Here is a 20758-nt window from a genome sequence, read left to right on the forward strand (position 1 = left end):
GGATCAGTCATCCTGGCCCCTTTGCAGAGAAACAGCCCCAAAGCATGATGTTTCCACCACCATGCTTTACAGTAGGTATGGTGTTTGATGGATGCAACTCAGTATTCTTTTTCCTCCAAACATGACAAGTTGTGTTTCTACCAAACAGTTCCAGTTTGGTTTCATCAGACCATAGGACATTCTCCCAAAACTCCTCTGGATCATCCAAATGCTCTCTAGCAAACTTCAGACGGGCCCGGACATGTACTGGCTTAAGCAGTGGGACACGTCTGGCACTGCAGGATCTGAGTCCATGGTGGCGTAGTGTGTTACTTATGGTAGGCCTTGTTACATTGGTCCCAACTCTCTGCAGTTCATTCACTAGGTCCCCCCGCGTGGTTCTGGGATTTTTGCTCACCGTTCTTGTGATCATTCTGACCCCACGGGGTGGGATTTTGCGTGGAGCCCCAGATCGAGGGAGATTATCAGTGGTCTTGTATGTCTTCCATTTTCTAATTATTGCTCCCACTGTTGATTTCTTCACTCCAAGCTGCTTGCCTATTGCAGATTCAGTCTTCCCAGCCTTGTGCAGGGCTACAATTTTGTTTCTGGTGTCCTTTGACAGCTCTTTGGTCTTCACCATAGTGGAGTTTGGAGTCAGACTGTTTGAGGGTGTGCACAGGTGTCTTTTTATACTGATAACAAGTTTAAACAGGTGCCATTACTACAGGTAATGAGTGGAGGAAAGAGGAGACTCTTAAAGAAGAAGTTACAGGTCTGTGAGAGCCAGAAATCTTGATTGTTTGTTTCTGACCAAATACTTATTTTCCACCATAATATGCAAATAAAATGATAAAAAAAACAGACAATGTGATTTTCTGGATTTTTTTTCTCAGTTTGTCTCCCATAGTTGAGGTCTACCTATGATGTAAATTACAGACGCCTCTCATCTTTTTAAGTGGTGGAACTTGCACTATTGCTGACTGACTAAATACTTTTTTGCCCCACTGTAGTTCATATACTTACGTGGTCTATTTGTGAGGTGTGTTTTTTTGTGGGCTGATACACACTATGTGTGGTTGGTACCACATTGCCATATTTTTCTTTCTTTCTCTGTCCCTATTTATTACCAATAAAGGTTATATTTTGACTACTTTATGTATTTTGATATGCTTATTTATATTTATTTTTTCCTTTTGACCTATTTTGTTCGTTTTTTTTCTTTTTCTTGCTATCATACTGTATGAGGGGAGCTGCATTATGCCCTATGAGGGGCTACAGTATATTCTATGGGGGCTGCCTTATGAGGGGTTGGCATTATACTCTGAGGGGGCTACATTATATTCTGTGGAGGGGCTGCATTATATTATATGTGGGGGCTGCATTATTCTCTCAGGTGGCTACATCATACTATATGAGGGGAGCTGCATTATGCTCTATGAGGGGGCTACAGTATATTCTATGGGGGTTGCATTATACTCTGCGGGGCTACATTATATTCTGTGGAGGGGCTGCATTATTATGCCATATGAGGGAGCTACATTATATTCTATGGGGGAGGGGGCTGCATTATATTCCATGATAGGCTACATTATATTCTATGAGGCATCTACATTATATTCTATGGGGGGCTGCATTATATTCTGTGGGAGGCTACATTATATTCTATGAGGGGGCTACCCCAACCCCTGCTACATAATTAAGACATGTACTACCTTATATTATGCCCTGATATAAGCGTGTTTTACCGCACAATTGATGGTCTTGAATGTATTTCTATGTAGCTACATAGTGGGCCCCAAGAATGATTTTCTCTGGTGGGCCCAAGGTGCTCCAGTCCGACGCTGGATATCACAAGTGATGACATCACACTGTGCAGGATGCAGTCACAGCTGTAGCAGGATGCTCGGCTGGCTGGGGCACTGCTGTCACCACACAATGACCAGGGGCCTGGTGCAGCAATGGTGGCTTCAGTGGTAGTCGCTCAGCTTTCCTAGAGAACATCAGCTCTGATATACTGTTGATTTCTGCACACAAAACCGGGTAACGTCCGCTCTATTTAACACAACGGCAGTGTACAGCAAGCACGGGCGCCCGCTTCTGATCACTGATGTAAGTGGAGACCGTGACGAACGCTGGTGAATGCATCGGATTTATCGCGCCCCATTTATTCCTTGTTTGTTTCACGTCTCGGCTGGGAATCCTCTGTAGCCCAGACCTATATATCTGTGATTCAGCTGTGCGCTGCTCGCCCAGGAGACCGCACCGTATGTTCATTAACAAAAGCTCACCGTGTGCAGGAAATGTAGGTCAGCGCGTGGGCGGACACCATACTTACACTCCCTGGAGGCACATGATGGCGCTGACCATTAAATACAGGATACCCTTCCCCCGCCCTATGGTGCAGGATGCTGAATCCTGTGACCCTGCAGCCCCCTCGGTCTACTGGACCTTATATTGTCAGATATCGCAGGGATTGGTGCTGGATGGCGATGCGAGTTATCACATAAAACAACGGTCCTTTAAAAATGATTTTATTGACACAGTGACTTGTAAATCATTGTAGAACATGAGGAATGTCACCTAAGCGTCTCCATAAATAATCTCTGAAACCACAAAAAGAAATCTTAAATAGAACGGAGATCCACGTCATCTCGTAACAGGCAAAACATAAATCTCTGATAACAGAACAGTCTGTTCGGCTACACGACGTGACCCGCGAATTCTGAGGGACTAAGTGACATGAGGAAAGAGGGGCAATGGCGGTAGAGCGGGCGCAGTTACCAGTTTACGCCTTTTTGACCATTTATACATAATATAGGAGCAACAAAATGTCGTCGTGAATCAGATTCTAGACTCCTAACCTACATCAGCTGAGACAGTAACATGGCGACACGTTGGCTTCTACGCCACGACATCACCTGACGTCATGCAGCCAGACAAAGCGGCCAACATGTCTTTGGCACTTGCGTGAGTTTGGCGATAATCCTGTCACGGTGCCTCAGAACAAAATAATACAGCGCTCAATGGAAGCCACGTGACGACAGCAACAGACCGCCACTACACGATGACAAGAAGCGACCGAGGGAAATCTCACAACACGTCAGGCCGTGTCTGAAGCCGCAGATATCGTAACAATGCAGAAAATGGCGCAACAGTAAAACGAAAGTAACAGATGCCAAATATGTCAGCATTGCTAAATAATTTAGTGTGGTGGCGGGTCCGTGTGTGCAATTTGTTTGCATATTAGGGTGAAATGAATTATACAATATTACTACAGCAGGAAAATGGTGCAGTCATACAACTATGGAGCCCAATCGCCATCGCAATGCTCTAAATATCTGAAGGACTGGCATCAGCCTATAGAGAAGGCTGGAGAGCGGCAAAACGTTTTCCTGTCATGCAAGAAAGCCCCGGACGCTATTTTCCCTGCGTTAAACCGCAGTGCTGATATACAAGGTATCATGGAAAACACTGGCTGATCTCAGATGACGATGTAACAGTTGTAACATGTAAGTTGCCCCCCACCCCTGGCGAGCGACGACCGTGCCCTCGGTGATTGGTACGGTTATGATTTTAACGCTGAAGCAGGACTGATGGGAGATGGTGATGGGTCTCAGGTCACACTCTCCCCCACCTCGCGCCTCTTCATCACAAGACTCGCGGGATGATTGTGAACGGGACAATGGGACTGCTTGCCTCCAGCTCCAGAGCAGTCAGGAAGCACTCGGTGGCGGCATCATCGTTCCCCTGCGCCTGTAGCACTTCCCCCAGATTATTCCACACCTCATGAGCCGTAGAGTTCACCTGTACAGCGTCTCGAAGGATTTTCTCTGCCAGGCTGTAGCGGCCGTGTTGATGGAGGATCAAACTCTGAAACAAGAAGCAAAGTGTGTTATAGGACGAGCTATAAATTACACCAGTTCCTGTCTGTGGTCATTACATATGGTGACACTAGCCTAACAACTGGTACAGTAGGAAGTGGGTGACAATGCTGCTTGCCCCCGAGTGACGGGCATTGGCAGCTCCACTGTATTTCTCGGGGGCAGACAGTGGACGGACTGCAGCACCGCGGTCAGGACCCTCGCGGTTTGTATGCCGACTGTATGACTCCAGATACGAGGTGCCAGCATCAGAGCAGTGGCTGCACAACCTGAAGATTCACAAATCAGTGTGATCGAGGAGGCAGGAAATCGCCAAGACCATTAAAGGGGTCCTGACCGTAGAAAAAGACGTACCCTATCATACATCCCTCTCTGAACAACCGGGCAGAAACAAACAGTAGGGAAAAGATGGGCGACAACAAAAGAAAAGAAAAAGCAGTGGTAACAACCAAAAAGTTGGGAAAATCTGGGTGACAACCAAACAATAGAGAAAAGACGGGCAAGATACATACATTTTGGGAAAAGCAAGGCTGACAACAACTAGACAGCCAGGGAAAGGAAAAGCTGGTGTGACAACCTGACAGCCAGGGAAAGGAAAAGCTGGGGTGACAACCTGACAGCCAGGGAAAGGAAAAGCTGGGGTGACAACCAGACAGCAAGGGAAAAGAAAAGCTGGGTTGACAACCTGACAGCCAGGGAAAGGAAAAGCCGGGGTGACAACCAGGGAAAGGAAAAGCTGGAGTGACATCCTGACAGCAAGGGAAAAGAAAAGCTGGGTTTACAACCTGACAGCCAGGGAAAGGAAAAGCCGGGGTGACAACTAGGCAGCCAAGGAAAGGAAAAGCTGGGGTGTCAACCTGACAGCAAGGGAAAAGAAAAGCTGGGGTGACAACCTGACAGCCAGGGAAAGAAAAAGCCAGGCTGACAACCAGACAGCCAAGGAAAGGAAAAGCCAGGGTGACAACCAGAAAGCCAGGAAAAGCTGGGGTGACAACCTGACAATCGGGAAAAAGAAAAAGTTGGGCACGATATATGCACATTTGGGAAAAGGTGAGGAAGAGGAAAAGTCTGGGTAACAACCAGTTATAAAAAGTAGAGGTAAAAAACAGAAAGTCAGGTAAACCCCATAAACAGATATACAGTCGGAAAAGCTGGGGTAACAAGAAGATAGTTGGGAAAAGGCGGGGCGACAAACAGTTCAGAAAAAAAATGATAGTTGAATAGTAAGGAAAAGCTGGGTGATAACCAGACAGTCTGCTTACAACTGAAGGGCAGATCTGCTTCTCGGTGAAATAATACGTCCTTTACTCCACTAGGTTACAGAATAAGGCAGCTCCGTCGGTCAGGAAAGCAGAGTGAATAGCTCTGAGAGTGGTAATGGGGCTCAAATTAGTTATATTAGTGGTGACCCAGCTTTCCCGGAAACAGAGAACTGAGAAAAGGCTTAATGACCTGACGTAAGACTCACAATGAGTGAACAGAATATATGGCTGCAGCTTTAGATGCTAGTGGAGTAAAACAAGTTTTGTAAGGCTACTTTCACACTAGCGCTGTGTGATGTACGTCGCAATGCGTAGTTTTTGGAGAAAAAACGCATCCTGCAAAGTTGCCCGCAGGACGCGGTTTTTTCCATAGACTTGCATTAGCGACGCATTGCGACGTATGGCCACACGTCGCATCTGTTGTGCGACGGATGCGTTGTGTTTTGGCGGACCGTCGGCACAAAAAAAGTTGCATGTAACGTTTTTTTGTGCGTCGTGTCCGCCATTCCCGGCCGGAACTCCGTCCCCTCCTCCCCGGACCTTACAATGGGGCAGCGGATGCGTTGTAAAACTGCATCCGCTGCCCCCTTTGTTAATTTTTTTCGCAGTTTGCGTCGGTACGTCGGGCTGACGCATGGCGATGGCCCCGTACGGACGCTAGTGTGAAAGTAGCCTTAGAGAAGTCAAAGCCGTTGACATTAGGGAAAGGGGAGTCGCTGATCACAGACATTTCTGGAGGCCGCTTATCTCCCCCACATTACCGCCAATGTTTGGGGGTCTCTGCACAGCGACAGTACAATGTGGGGACTGCAGCTGGGATGTGATTTACAGGAGCACTCTCTTAAGGATTAGGAACCCTGCGGCCAGGTCCTTCCCCGTGTGCTGAACACCTGGTACCATGTGGATGTTTTTCATTCTATGCCGGATTTTACAGATCCCAAAATGTGACTGGTCATGGTAGACGCGCTTAAGGATTGCAGATATAAATAAGTAACAGGATCCTTTCTGCTGCCGCGCTTTCTGACAAGATGTCCTGGGAGCGATGGAGAAAACCCTGCTTAGCGGCTGCACAACACGGGGTCCGTGCCCTCATTAGTAACAAGGCTGCCTCTGTTATGTCATTACCATAATCTGAGCCGGCACAACGGGTGAGGGGGCAGCCCCCGGGAGGGGGTCCAGACACAAAGCCAGGACTGAATCCTCCATATCACATGAACTAATCTGGTTCTACAGCTCACATCCAGACCTGCATGTGCTGTACTGCTTCATCATGTCCTATACTCCATTCACATCCAAAGCTGCAAACCAAAATAAATACTGGAGTTCTCCTCTTCTGCAAATGGTCATTAATTATATTCAGCTATTATGGAGGACAACCAATGTAGCCACCGTTCAGCTCCCACCCAACGTATGAAGGAAAAGGAGCCCCAAGTTCTATCAACCAGCAGAATTGTGAATGCAGCTCTGGAAAAGACACGTATCAGAGGTGAACTGTACATGTACAAATGACATAGACCCTAACATAATGTGGCTTCGAATGCAGGGAAGAGTGCAAGGGTCTGCTGAGCACACATATTCTCAGTATGGGAGAAGTAACCATCTGTTGGACTTATTCCGCGTAGTAAAGAATGATTGGGCATTTAAAAAAAACATGCCTGATCCCTTATTGCCTCTAGACCGGGCAAGTCAATAGCAAGTGTATTATGTGTATGGCCACCTAGAAAATGGTGGCTAGCAGGTCACAGCAGCCAGACCACCACTGGTCACTACACAGAGCCCTCTGCTCGCCGGCTGGCGGGTGATGGGGAGTGTGACCCCTACTGGCACTCACCAGTCTCTGCATGCTCTTAACATGGGTGGGGCTGATGGACAGCGCCTCTTCATACCATCTTTTGGCATCGTCGATGTTTCCTCTCAGCTCGGACACCTGACCTCTCATGTAAAGCACATTGTGCGACATGGGGAAGAGGTTGGCGGCCTCCTGGATACAGGCCGTGGCTTCTGACGGTTTACCTATCCCGATGTACACCTCCGCTGTAAAAACACAAGGAAAAATCTGCAGTCACATGACCTGCTAGCACCAAAACGAGTCAAATCACATCATGTAGTAGAGAATCGCTTACATACCAACGCCCTCATGTGATGGATGCTAATGCAACATGCAAAATCCCTACTTTAAATATTAGAAACCATCAGTAAATAGTCTGCACGCTGCTAGTAAAAAGCAAAGAACTGGGAACTTCATGGGTTCACTGTAATGGGGCAATATCTCAACTGGCGCTTACCTAATGTGATTGCATTGCTTCAGTTATCTATAGCAGCAAAACTATCAGGGTATGTGCACACGTCAGGATTTCTTGCAGAAATTTTCCAGACAAAAACCGGACATTTCTGCCAGAAATCTACATGCGTTTTTTTCGCGTTTTTGGTGCGTTTTTTTCCCAAATGCATAGAATAGTTGGAAAAACGTAGAAAATCCGCAAAATTAATGAACATGCTGCTTTTTTTTACCGCGATGCGTTTTTTCGCGGAAGAAAAAAAGCATTATGTGCACAAAACATGCAGAATGCATTCTAAATGATAGGATGCATAATGTATGCGTTTTTAATGAGTTTTTATAGCGTTTTTACCGTGAAAAAAACCTGAACATGTGCACATAGCCTCAGTATTTTCTAGGAAAGCATCAGCAAGCTTGAGACAGCTTCTAAAGAAAGACATACCATTACATTAAGGGATTGTTGTTTAAGCTAAATATCTCAATTTCTTCATATATGATTTGCCATTTTCCTCCTCTTTGCAGAAACATCAGGGGGCAGCGATGATGATGGTGAGAGAGGATCATCCTCCATGAGTGATGTCAGCACGGCCGGACCCCTGGCACCGATCACAGGGCAGAACACACAATGATATCTGCTACCACCGAATGGATGGTGCCTTTATATGGAAAGCGAGAGGCCGCAGTACACCCGATGGCAGGCAGCCTCCAGCACACTGTCCTCAATTAACCCCCTGTGCCACAGCAGGATGCAATTCAGAGGAGGATCACCATGCTGACTGCCTCCACAAAGAAGGTACAAAAAATCTACCCACAGCACAATCAATGGACTCAATATATCCTACTAACTACTACTGATAACGTTCCAGAATCACAGGAAAAGAGATTATACAAAAATCAATCATTAATTCTGAAAGTTCATTAATCATAACACAGCAGATATCATTGTCTTTATGCATGGCTCCATATGTACAAGAATATAACTGCTATAATACTGCTCCTATGTGCAAGAATATAACTACTATAATACTGCTCCTATGTACAAGAATATAACTACTATAATACTGCCCCTATGTACAAGAATATAACTACTATAATACTGCCCCTATGTACAAGAATATAATAACTATAATACTGCTCCTATGTACAAGAACATAACTACTATAATACTGCTTCTATGTGCCAGAATATAACTACTATAACACTGCCCCTATGTGCAAGAATATAACTACTATAATACTGCCCCTATATACAAGAATATAACTACTATAATACTGCCCCTATGTACAAGAATATAACTACTAATACTGCCCCCTATGTACATGAATATAACTACTATAATACTGGTCCTATATTCAAGAGTATAACTACTATAATACTGCCCCTATATACAAGAATATAACTGCTATATACAAGAATATAACTGCTATAATATTGGTCTTATATACAAGAATATAACTACTATAATACTGGTCCTATATACAAGAATATAACTACTATAATACTGGTCCTATATTCAAGAATATAACTACTATAATACTGGTCCTATATACAAGAATATAACTACTATAATACTGCCCCTATGTACAAGAATATAACTGCTATAATACTGGTCCTATATACAAGAATATAACTACTATAATACTGCCCCCTATGTACAAGAATATAACTACTATAATACTGCTCCTATATACAAGAATATAACTGCTATAATACTGCCCCTATATACAAGAATATAACTACTATAATGCTGCTCCCTATGTACAAGAATATAACTACTATAATACTGCCCCTATATACAAGAATATAACTGCTATAATACTGGTCTTATATACAAGAATATAACTACTATAATACTGTTCCTGTATACAAGAATATAACTGCTATAATACGGCTCCCTATGTACAAGAATATAACTGCTATAATACTGCTCCTATGTGCAAGAATATAACTACTATAATACTGCTCCTATGTACAAGAATATAACTACTATAATACTGCCCCTATGTACAAGAATATAACTACTATAATACTGCCCCTATGTACAAGAATATAATAACTATAATACTGCTCCTATGTACAAGAACATAACTACTATAATACTGCTTCTATGTGCCAGAATATAACTACTATAACACTGCCCCTATGTGCAAGAATATAACTACTATAATACTGCCCCTATATACAAGAATATAACTACTATAATACTGCCCCTATGTACAAGAATATAACTACTAATACTGCCCCCTATGTACAGGAATATAACTACTATAATACTGGTCCTATATTCAAGAGTATAACTACTATAATACTGCCCCTATATACAAGAATATAACTGCTATAATATTGGTCTTATATACAAGAATATAACTACTATAATACTGCCCCTATATACAAGAATATAACTGCTATAATACTGGTCTTATATACAAGAATATAACTACTATAATACTGTTCCTGTATACAAGAATATAACTGCTATAATACGGCTCCCTATGTACAAGAATATAACTACTATAATACTGCCCCTATATACAAGAATATAACTGCTATAATACTGGTCTTATATACAAGAATATAACTGCTAGAATACTGCTCCTATGTACAAGAATATAACTACTATAATACTGGTCTTATATACAAGAATATAACTACTATAATACTGCCCCTATATACAAGAATATAACTACTCTAATACTGGTCCTATATACAAGAATATAACTACTATAATACTGTTCCTATAAACAAGAATATAACGGCTATATCACTGCTCCTATGTACAAGAATATAAGTACTATAATACTGCCCCCTATGTACAAGAATATAACTACTATAATACTGGTCCTATATACAAGAATATAACTACTATAATACTGCCCCTATGTACAAGAATATAACTGCTATAATACTGCTCCCTATGTACAAGAATATAACTACTATAATACTGCCCCTATATACAAGAATATAACTGCTATAATACTGGTCTTATATATAAGAATATAACTACTATAATACTGTCCCTATATACAAGAATATAACTACTATAATACTGGTCCTATATACAAGAATATAACTACTATAATACTGCCCCTATATACAAGAATATAACTGCTAGAATACTGCTCCTATGTACAAGAATATAACTACTATAATACTGGTCTTATATACAAGAATATAACTACTATAATACTGAAGACAAAAAGAGAAATGATCCAGCTGGAGGTGGAGGCAGTTCAGACTTTGTGAGACTTTATTAGACAACTAAGGCTCCTTTCACACTAGCGTCGGAATCTCCCCGTCGCAATGCGTCGGGGAGAGATTCCGACGCTAGCGTTTGCTGCATTGCACAATGGAGGAAGCGGATGCATTTTTCCGGCGCAGCCGCTGCCCCATTGTAAGGTGCGGGGAGGTGGGGGCGGAGTTCCGGCCGCGCATGCGCGGTCGGAAAAAGCGGTCCGTCAGGAGAAAAAACGTTACATGTAGCGTTTTTTTCTCCCGACGGTCCGCAAAAGCACGACGCATCCGTCGCTCGACGGATGCGACGTGTGGCAATCCGTCGCAAATGCGTCGTCAATGCAAGTCTATGGGGAAAAAACGCATCCTGCAAGCACTTTTGCAGGATGTGTTTTTTCTGCAAAACGACGCATTGTGACGGATTGCAGAAAACGCTAGTGTGAAAGTAGCCTAAAGCGATAAATAGTTCTTCAACAAGAAAAATCTTTACATAGCAAACACCTGGCACACCAGTGAGGAGGATCAACGCGTTTCAACTATGAAGTCTTACTCATGATCATGAGTAAGACTTCATAGTTGAAACGCGTTGATCCTCCTCACTGGTGTGCCAGGTGTTTGCTATGTAAAGATTTTTCTTGTTGAAGAACTATTTATCGCTTTAGTTGTCTAATAAAGTCTCACAAAGTCTGAACTGCCTCCACCTCCAGCTGGATCATTTCTCTTTTTGTCTTCATTTGCTGTGGGCGCTCACCCCGAACCGTGCTGGGCGTTGGCAGGTCTGGGGATTTCGTCTAAGACCGGTAAACTGACTACATTCCTTTTTTTCTTTAGTTACTATAATACTGCCCCTATATACAAGAATATAACTACTCTAATACTGGTCCTATATACAAGAATATAACTACTATAATACTGTCCCTATATACAAGAATATAACTGCTAGAATACTGCTCCTATGTATAAGAATATAACTACTATAATACTGGTCTTATATACAAGAATATAACTACTATAATACTGCCCCTATATACAAGAATATAACTACTATAATACTGGTCCTATATACAAGAATATAACTACTATAATACTGCCCCTATATACAAGAATATAACTACTATAATACTGGTCCTATATACAAGAATATAACTACTATAATACTGCCCCTATATACAAGAATATAACTACTATAATACTGGTCTTATATACAAGAATATAACTACTATAATACTGCCCCTATGTACAAGAATATAACTACTATAATACTGGTCTTATATACAAGAATATAACTACTATAATACTGCCCCTATATACAAGAATATAACTACTATAATATTGGTCTTATATACAAGAATATAACTACTATAATACTGCCCCTATATACAAGAATATAACTACTATAATACTGGTCTTATATACAAGAATATAACTACTATAATACTGGTCTTATATACAAGAATATAACTACTATAATACTGCCCCTATATACAAGAATATAACTACTATAATACTGGTCTTATATACAAGAATATAACTACTATAATACTGCCCCTATGTACAAGAATATAACTGCTATAATACTGCTCCCTATGTACAAGAATATAACTACTATAATACTGCTCCTATATACAAGAATATAACTGCTATAATACTGCCCCTATATACAAGAATATAACTACTATAATACTGCTCCTATATACAAGAATATAACTACTATAATACTGCTCCTATGTATATTTAGGTGATGATTATATCTGAAGGCAGTTTTTGCAGTGGGTGCACTTAATTTGCAGTGTTGTGCGGTATTTCTGTTGCTCAGTGGCCTGTACAAGGTAACTGATGATAATATCGGGACGTTGTTTCTGGCGAGTTCAGTACATGATGGGACATAGTAGAATGATATAACTGCTATTCCCATATAATGTGATAACTTCACTATGACATCAATGATCGTTATCGGCAAAGTCTTCATGGTGTGAGAATGTAATGGTGTCGCCCTCCTTTGCCTCTGAACGCCAAACTATGCACATTCCTGTACAGTCGTTCAGATAAGCAGCGGCTGGTGCACAGGGCAGGGACTGGCAGAACAGAGCAAATATTGTATGTCAATGAAGAGGGTGAAAGTCCCTGACAGTGCCACCACGGGGGTGGGGGTGACGGGGGGAGCACAGAACGTAAAGGTCGCAGCTTACAATGCAGCTTTCAGAGTGCAGAATGGCACGATCAACATGTTGCACCGCAGTGCATGATCCAGGGGGCATCTTACAGGATCTGGGGGGAAAAACGTCACAAAAGCATGACAGGGGAGCTGGGGGGAATGTCACAGTAGCCAGAGGGAAAGTCGCAGTAGCCAAGGGTCAGAATTTGGGGGATGGGGCACATTGTGGGAGGCAGGGAGCATATCACAGGCAAGGGTGGCATACTGCAGTATTACATGACTGGAAAAGCTGGGTCTGCTCAGGCTTTCACCATTACTCATCCAGCTCTGCTGCATATGAAAGCCATTAGTGGAAGCACTGGTTCAGCCGACGCCCAAGAATGTGCGATTTCTTCTGTCTGTGCGACCATGAAATATTTTCACACCTCCACCTCCTCCAGCAACGAGCTGAAATGTCAAATGACTGGAAAGAGTGGAGGCTGGAGGGTCCGATGTGTCTCCATCTACGCGTTTAATACGCCATCATTTAGCTCATATAGCAACTCCCTAACATTGAGTTCTTCCTGCTCGCCGCGGGGGAGATTCAGGGTGCAGACAGGACCCCAATCTGAGTTCCTGGAGCGGTCCTGCCGCAGTTTTCAATCACTTGGTGGAGTTACAATTAAAGCGATTGTCGGATGCTGTCAGGAAAATTGCTGAGAAGTGAACAGTAAATTGTGAGGGAATTGCAATGTTGGCAATAAAGGTATTCATGGAAAGGCTGCTGTGAATACACAATGTCTATGGGGGTTTGGTGCCCACACGGATTGGCGCCCTGTAATGGCTCTTGTGATCGTCTGTGCCCCGGCAGCATTTTGAGCTTTGTCTTCTGAGCGCAGTTATCTGGTAATGTTATCGGGCCCCGGGGTCACCTGATGAATAATACACAGCAGCTAACGCCTTGTGCGCGGGGTGTAAGGTGAGCCGCTCACTCGCTGATCGCAATTTGTCATCAATCTCCTGATGACTTACCTGCGTCTTTAATAACCACCATGGCCAAACCTCGCCACGTCTGCCGTGATTGTTGCTCTGCCATCACACAAGGATCCAAGAGCGATCACATCGCAAATATGTGTCAACAAAATGTATCCGGCTTGTATATCGGAAAAGTGTAAAAATGCTTTTAAGATGACGCACCCTGAGCGCCGGTAACGCTCTCTGCAGTAGGTGGGCACCGTACCCACCCCCGAGGTCTGTCCCGCTCACATGGCTGAGGATTTGTCACAGTTGTATTCAGTCTAGACAATCCCATCTGATAAACTACCAAGACAGGGTAGACAATTGAGCCGCAGCTCCTGATAAGGTCATCGGTTGAACCTTCCATTCACAGGAAGCAAGCAGAGATTTTAAAAATAGCGAGAAACTGAAATGCTAAGTACATTGCAAAGTTGCAGAACATCTGATGAAGTTTAAGGCAATAAATCAGGGAGATCATTGTGATCAGCGGCGCTCTATTGCTGTGCACATCCCTTTAATAAGCAGCGACCCCTAGTGTCTGACGACGGACTGCGGCTAGGATTGCGGGCGCACTGTACCATTATCATACTGGCTGAGGCCTCTTGATATCTTAGAGCATCTTCCACTCCCAAACCTGGAAATGGCGCTCGCCATCAATCACCCGAAGGGATACACGCTATGCTGGCTGTGCCGCTATGAATAGGCGCCAATGTAAATACTATAATCAGAAGCGGCAACAAGCTGGAATTAACCACCCACCTTCAAGCAATTTTTAGCTTTCTTTCCAAAACAAAAAAGCCAACAGGACCTGCAGCTCTGAAGACAGCACTGAGCGACCTGGATATATTTAAAGGGCTGGTTTACTTCTGGCCATCACATGGCAGGGTGACTGAGCACTGCTCAGTGAGATTTGGGCATCCAGACGGCGCAGCTTCACATGGAGCCGCTGTAATTCCATCGTCCCTGTGTGAAACCATGATGAGGACGACGAAAGGGCAAAAGGTTGTTGTGCGCTAAAGAGTCGGGAGGTGAAATTTCAGCCGGCCCGGGGAAGTCTCCTATCACTGTTTCCGAACAGATCTCTGTCACTGTAACAAGGTCAGACTGACAGAAGCCATGGGGAGGATTCGTACTGACGGACGTGAAAAGAGCTGATCTTAAAGTGCCGGCGTCCAGCGAACAACATACAATCATCGAGTTGTGCAACTCTTCTAATAAACTCGATATCATTCATAAGCTGAGGTGTTGTTACAATGTATCAGTCTAGACACAGATTGTCATTTCTTATCAGTTTAATATCTACCATTTACCACCTATCCCTCCCTATAATGCTCTTCTGGTCGTATCCAAGATGAGAGCGATAAATGGACGTTACCTGCATGAAGCCAGATCTGCGCCAGGGTCATCCATGGGTGCAGCGGGCCTTGCTTCGGGGCGCTGCTTTGCAATGAAGAGGCCACTTCAGAAAGGGCCTGCTCTACGCGTGATGCTGCGATGGACGTGGCGTGCACAGAACCTACGGAGGTAAAAAGAGATGTCGGAGAGAAGCGGAGCCATGTGCAGATAGATGCCACTTATCCATTGCGTGCAGTGACCCGGTCCGTGCTGGACACACACACACAGGCGTGAAGCCCTTGATCGTGCCAGATCAGCCATTAACTTACCTGGAGAAGGGCGAGAAGCTTAGTGCTAACCCCATCATCTTCCTCTTACACCCACATCACTAACCACACATAGCTGTCATTATCCAAGCTGATCAGCGCACAGGCAGGAAATGTCATGGTCTTTGTACTAAATGGAATATCCCTACAATTTATATAAATGGTAAGTGCTGCACCCCACTTAAACTTTAGCAGTGGAAGACCCTCCATGGATTTTGCACCTTGGGGTCCCTCTTCAATCTGCAGCGCCTCCCGCTGGTGGTCCGGATTGCTCTAGGAAATGATCCAGCGTGAGAAATGACGCAGGGAAGGTGACTTCTGACTCATTGGGACGACAAGGTATACGAGATCATGTTCTGCAGCAATCTGGCAGCCGTGCATGGGAAGGTGGGGGATGCTGTGCAGGAAGAGCCCAGATTTATGGGAACGGCGGCTGCGGGGGAGCTAGAGACATCCCTGAAGACTGAGGTACCACGAGCCTCACACCTCATACTTGCATACTACTCCCTGTACTGGTCTCAGAGCCCCAAGGTTGTGTTTTCAGTTGAGCATCTCATCCAGACTTGTTTCCTTTACCTTTTTACCCTCTCAACGCCACAGGGTTTTTGCAATTTGCAGATTCCAAATTGCAGAAACTCTACAGATGGATTGTGCTGCAGGCTCCGGAAGAATGCCAAGCTCAGAGCGGCACAGCGACAACCGAGGTCTGTAATGGCATCTTCTGCCCAGTCAGAGCCCCACGTCTGGACAGAGTCCCGGAGGTGCCAGACGGAACATCTCCAGGACTGATCGACGAATCGGAGACATTGATAATGAGGTGTAATGGGAGCTCCAGTGACGGTGCAGATGCAGCAGACTCGCGAGCAGCACAGGTGTATCGAGGCATAACCAGCAATTTACAGACTCACAGCACTCTATTCCCAGGAGGAACACACTAAAAACTCTGTGACTGCAACAGATTCAGTCGAGGATAGGCAGCAACAAACCACAAGGTGCATGCGGTGGTGCAGGCAGACACGCAGGTAATGCAGCTTCTGTGGCATGCGGCGTGCTGCAGACCGACAGTCTTTTATATCTACGAATCAATCAGATTCCTTATCTGTATTAAAAAGACAGTAGACACCCAAAGATGGAGAAATTAGAGGGCGCAGCGACTACAATTCATCATTGCATCCAAAAATAAATATAAAACAACTTTGCAAATAGTCACAATTAAAAGTCTTACTTTTCTGTGTATACAGCTCCGTTGCAGAGTGATGGGGTCAAACTACAAACAAACCCTGTGTCATCTAGTCAGGCTGAAGATCAGGGTGTCATTGCTGATGGGGTTACATTATGATTGTTGCAAAAATTAAATGATGTTGGAATTTTTGGGCCACGTGGACTTTAATTTACGCAACTTGTCTGTGCCTCAGTAACCGGATAACAGCGCAGCGAAGCCACACAAAGTTTTTTAGTCACGTGACCAGTAATTCTGGCTTACTACACTCCATCTTCTACTCTCTGCAGGAGTGTAGCAGCACATGACAGCAGGATCTGGGGGTGTTTATGCAGTCTGTTACACATAAGTCTGCATCCGAGCTGTAAGCAGAAACCGGCAGTAGTTAACTGTAGCAAATTAAAGAATTGATTGTATTAGTGTACACACCCTTTAAGCTCATGTAACTCGATTGGGGGTGGAACACTATTTACAGCAAAAAAAAAATGCTGCAAAAGTGATGGGGAGGAACGAGATGCAGCTTCAATCTCATTAGGAAAAATAAATTGTGCAACCATGATTCTCGGCTCATACACAGAGGACATTCACTGTCTCAGCATCAAGTTCAGAAGTTGCATCGCGGACTGTCACGTAACGTTTGTAGGAACATACGTGTCATCACGTTATAAGCTGCACATATGTAACAGGCGTAGCAGGTCCGAATAAAAATGCTGCAACGCAAGAGCGCCGTTATTATTAAGTAAAGAGCCCTCCTAAAATAACAGTACACTGAAGCTTTTGTAAATGAATACTGTCTCTTTAATAATTAAAGGGCCAGTCCAACAGTATTTAGGCCTCTTAACAACTCGCTCAGTTTACAGCCGTCACCTGCCAGTGGTGAGTTGTGGAGGCAGATATAACAAAATAAAAAAAGACTGGCGCCCCTGTCTGGCAAAGAAGGGTACGGCAGGCAGTATATACTTGACACATCACGTGACTGCTAAAAAGGACAGGCCGGTTGCAAAGCGAGACACTAGCCAGCATTACTTACAAACAGAAAACATGGAGTCAAAACCATGAGAGTGGGGGATGTCTGGAGAGCGCCCTTCAAACACTGGGTACAAATCACAAATTAAAAGAGAATGCACAAGCATCACTGCAAACAAAATCAGCCCCCAACTTCCCCCAAACAAAACCTATATTTTCTGAGGAATCTGCAAAAATAATGTCTGAGGCACAAAGCCAGTGAGCCAGTTCGATACCTAAGGTCAGACCTCCTGAACAAAAAATTGTCCTGTCCCTTTAAGAAACAAAATTGCTAAAGCTGAGCAGGTTGACGCTTGATATTTTACCATTACCTGAATGTCTGTCCTTCTATGACAAACCAAGATTACATAAGCCAAATCCGTTTTTCATTATTTGTTTTCTAAGCCGAGATATGACATTGTGAAGTTACAGGCCCAAAGCCTGAGGCTGCACTACTGCCAAGTACTGAGGACGACAGCATTCAGCAGTGTCCACAAATACTAATACAGGTGCTTCTCACTAAATTACGGTAGATTATCATCAAAAAGTTAATTTATTTCAGTTCTTCAATACAAAAAGTGAAACTCCTATATTATAAAGAGTCATTACAGAGTGATCTATTTCAAGTGTTTATTTCTGTTAATGTTGATGATTATGGCTTACAGCCAATGAAAGCCCAAAAGTCATTATCTCAGTAAATTAGAATACTTTATAACACCAGCTTGAAAAATTATTTTAAAATCAGAAATGTTGGCCTACTGAAATGTATGTCCAGTAAATGCACTCAATACTTGGTCAGGGCTCTTTTTGCATCAATTACTGCATCAATGCGGCGTGGCATGGAGGCGATCAGCCAGTGGCACTGCTGAGGTGTTATGGAAGCCCAGGTTGCTTTGATAGTAGCCTTCAGCTCGTCTGCATTGTTGGGTCTGGCGTCTCTCATCTTCCTCTTGACAATACCCCATAGATTCTCTATGGGGGCTAAGGTGAGGTGAGTTTGCTGCCAATCAAGCATAGTGATACTGTAGTTTTTAAACCAGGTATTGGTACTTTTGGCAGTGTGGACAGGTGCCAAGTCCTGCTGGAGAATGACATTTCCATCTCTAAAACGCTTGTCGGCAGAGGGAAGCGTGAAGTGCTCTAAAATGTCCTTGTAGACGGCTGCGCTGACTTTGGTCTTGATAAAACACAGTGGACCTACACCAGCAGATGACATGGCTCCCAAACCATCACCGATTGTGGAAACTTCACATTAGACCTCAAGAAGCTTGGATTGTGGCCTCTCCACTCTTCCTCCAGACTCTGGGACCTTGATTTCCAAATGAAATGCAAAATTTACTTTAATCTGAAAACAACACCTTGGACCACTGAGAACAGTCCAGTTCTTTTTCTCTGTGGCCCAGGTAAGATGCTTCTGGCATTGTCCATTGGTCATGAGCGGCTTGACAGAAGGAATGTAACACTTGTAGCCCATGTCCTGGATACGTCTGTGTGTGGAGGCTCTTGAAGCAATGACTCCAGCAGCAGTCCACACCTTGTCAATCTCCTCCAAATTTTTGAATGGCCTTTTCTTAACAATTCTTTCAAGGCTGAGGTTACCCCGGTTGCTTGTGCACCTTATTCTACCACACTTTTTCCTTCCACTCAACTTTCCATTAATATGCTTGGATACAGCACTCTGTGAACAGCCAGCTTCTTTAGCAATGACCTTTTGTGGCTTACCCTCCTTGTGGAGTGTGTCAATGACTGCCTTCTGGACATCGGTCAAGTCAGCAGTCTTCCCCATGATTGTGGAGCTACTGAAACAGACTAAGGGACCTTTTTAAACACTTAGGAAGCCTTTGCGGGTGTTTTTTGTTAATTATTCTAATTTACTGAGATAATGACTTTTGGGTTTTCATTGGCTGTAAGCCATAATCATCAACATTAACAGAAATAAACACGTGAAATAGATCACTCTGTTTGTAATGACTCTATAGAATATATCAATTTCACTTTTTATATTGAAGAACTGAAATAAATTAACTTTTTGATGATATTCTAATTTTGTGAGAAGCACTTGTATATGGTAGGGAGAATGAACATGGTGACGAGGAGGGCAATCATCCCTATAATGCACCTAGCAGGAAGCCAAACCTTTCAGTAGGGAAGCCTCAGGCTTGGGGCCTGTAACTTCACACACTCATATCTACACTTAGAAAAACAATCTCTAAAAACAGTTTTCTCATTTTTAATGGTGACTAAGAAATTAACCATCTCAGATTTTTGAGTCCAGTTTGCAGATTAACAGAAAATAAAGGGACAAAAGGGAACAACAGTTCAGAGCAGGAAACCAGTTTACAGTGAGGAGGTTCGGGCCCTGAGGTGAGCTCAGCGCTGGCAGGGGACCTGGTTATAGGGTCGGTTTTGGAAGGTGGATGAGGTAGATGAGAGGAGACAAACAGGTGGAGAGGAGATTCTGGTCTCGAAAGGGAAGAGGAGTCAGATGCTAAAAGACAAAGCAAGAGAGAAGGATGAAGGACACAGACAGGAGTCCGGCAGAGAGGAGCTGGAGGCCCATGCAGAGGGGCTGGAGCCCGACCAATAATGCATCTCTACCTGGTCAAAGGATGGCGGCCGGAAGGGCAACTTTCTGCCATAAAAGCATGCAAATCATTGGCCACGTGTCACAGAAAAGGTCACATGATCTCTCTTGGCCTATCATACCAGAGGGGTGCATTAGTGATCACTGTGTTATAATTTCTGCAACTTTCCCATAAACTTATGCTCTCTCACTTTTAAAATCAGTGCTTACTGTCAGTGAATGGGAGAATTCAATGATTACATTTAAAACATAAAACGCCATCCTGATCCAGACCCACTTTAGCCAGGGAGGTTGCGTGATATGATTGGGGGCTAATACTTACTATGAAAACCCAAATCGTGCATGTGTGCTGACACTCAATTCATCAATATTTGAAAGGAGCGCAAGGGCGCATTGTTCCTCCTTGTGTGTGCAATCGTGAGGTTCCCACAAGTGATCGTACTCATGGTATTGAGTGTGACTGGTTGTACTGACATCGTACGCTGTGAGCAAGCAAATTTACTG

General features: G+C 43.8%; 1 protein-coding gene across 3 annotated transcripts in view; it reads right to left on the reverse strand.

The window, feature by feature from the left end:
• Window positions 1–2496: 2496 nt before the first annotated feature.
• The window catches only part of TTC7B (tetratricopeptide repeat domain 7B), a 189856-nt gene continuing 171594 nt past the window's right edge, over window positions 2497–20758 (reverse strand). Inside the window, exons 18-22 of one of the 3 annotated variants that reach the window (XM_069736734.1) lie at window positions 20012–20158; window positions 17696–17749; window positions 15161–15301; window positions 6957–7159; window positions 2497–3852 (exon numbers count right to left, since the gene is read on the reverse strand). In XM_069736734.1, coding sequence (XP_069592835.1) covers window positions 3631–3852; window positions 6957–7159; window positions 15161–15301; window positions 17696–17749; window positions 20012–20158 — 767 coding nt within the window. In that variant the 3' untranslated portion in view covers window positions 2497–3630. Of the gene's footprint in view, window positions 3853–6956; window positions 7160–15160; window positions 15302–17695; window positions 17759–20011; window positions 20159–20758 lie in introns of all 3 variants that reach the window. The other 2 variants (XM_069736715.1, XM_069736725.1) reach the window with 2 other exon arrangements.

Source organism: Ranitomeya imitator, chromosome 1, assembly GCF_032444005.1.
Source record: "Ranitomeya imitator isolate aRanImi1 chromosome 1, aRanImi1.pri, whole genome shotgun sequence".
In the NCBI taxonomy this organism is placed as follows: Eukaryota; Metazoa; Chordata; class Amphibia; order Anura; family Dendrobatidae; genus Ranitomeya; species Ranitomeya imitator.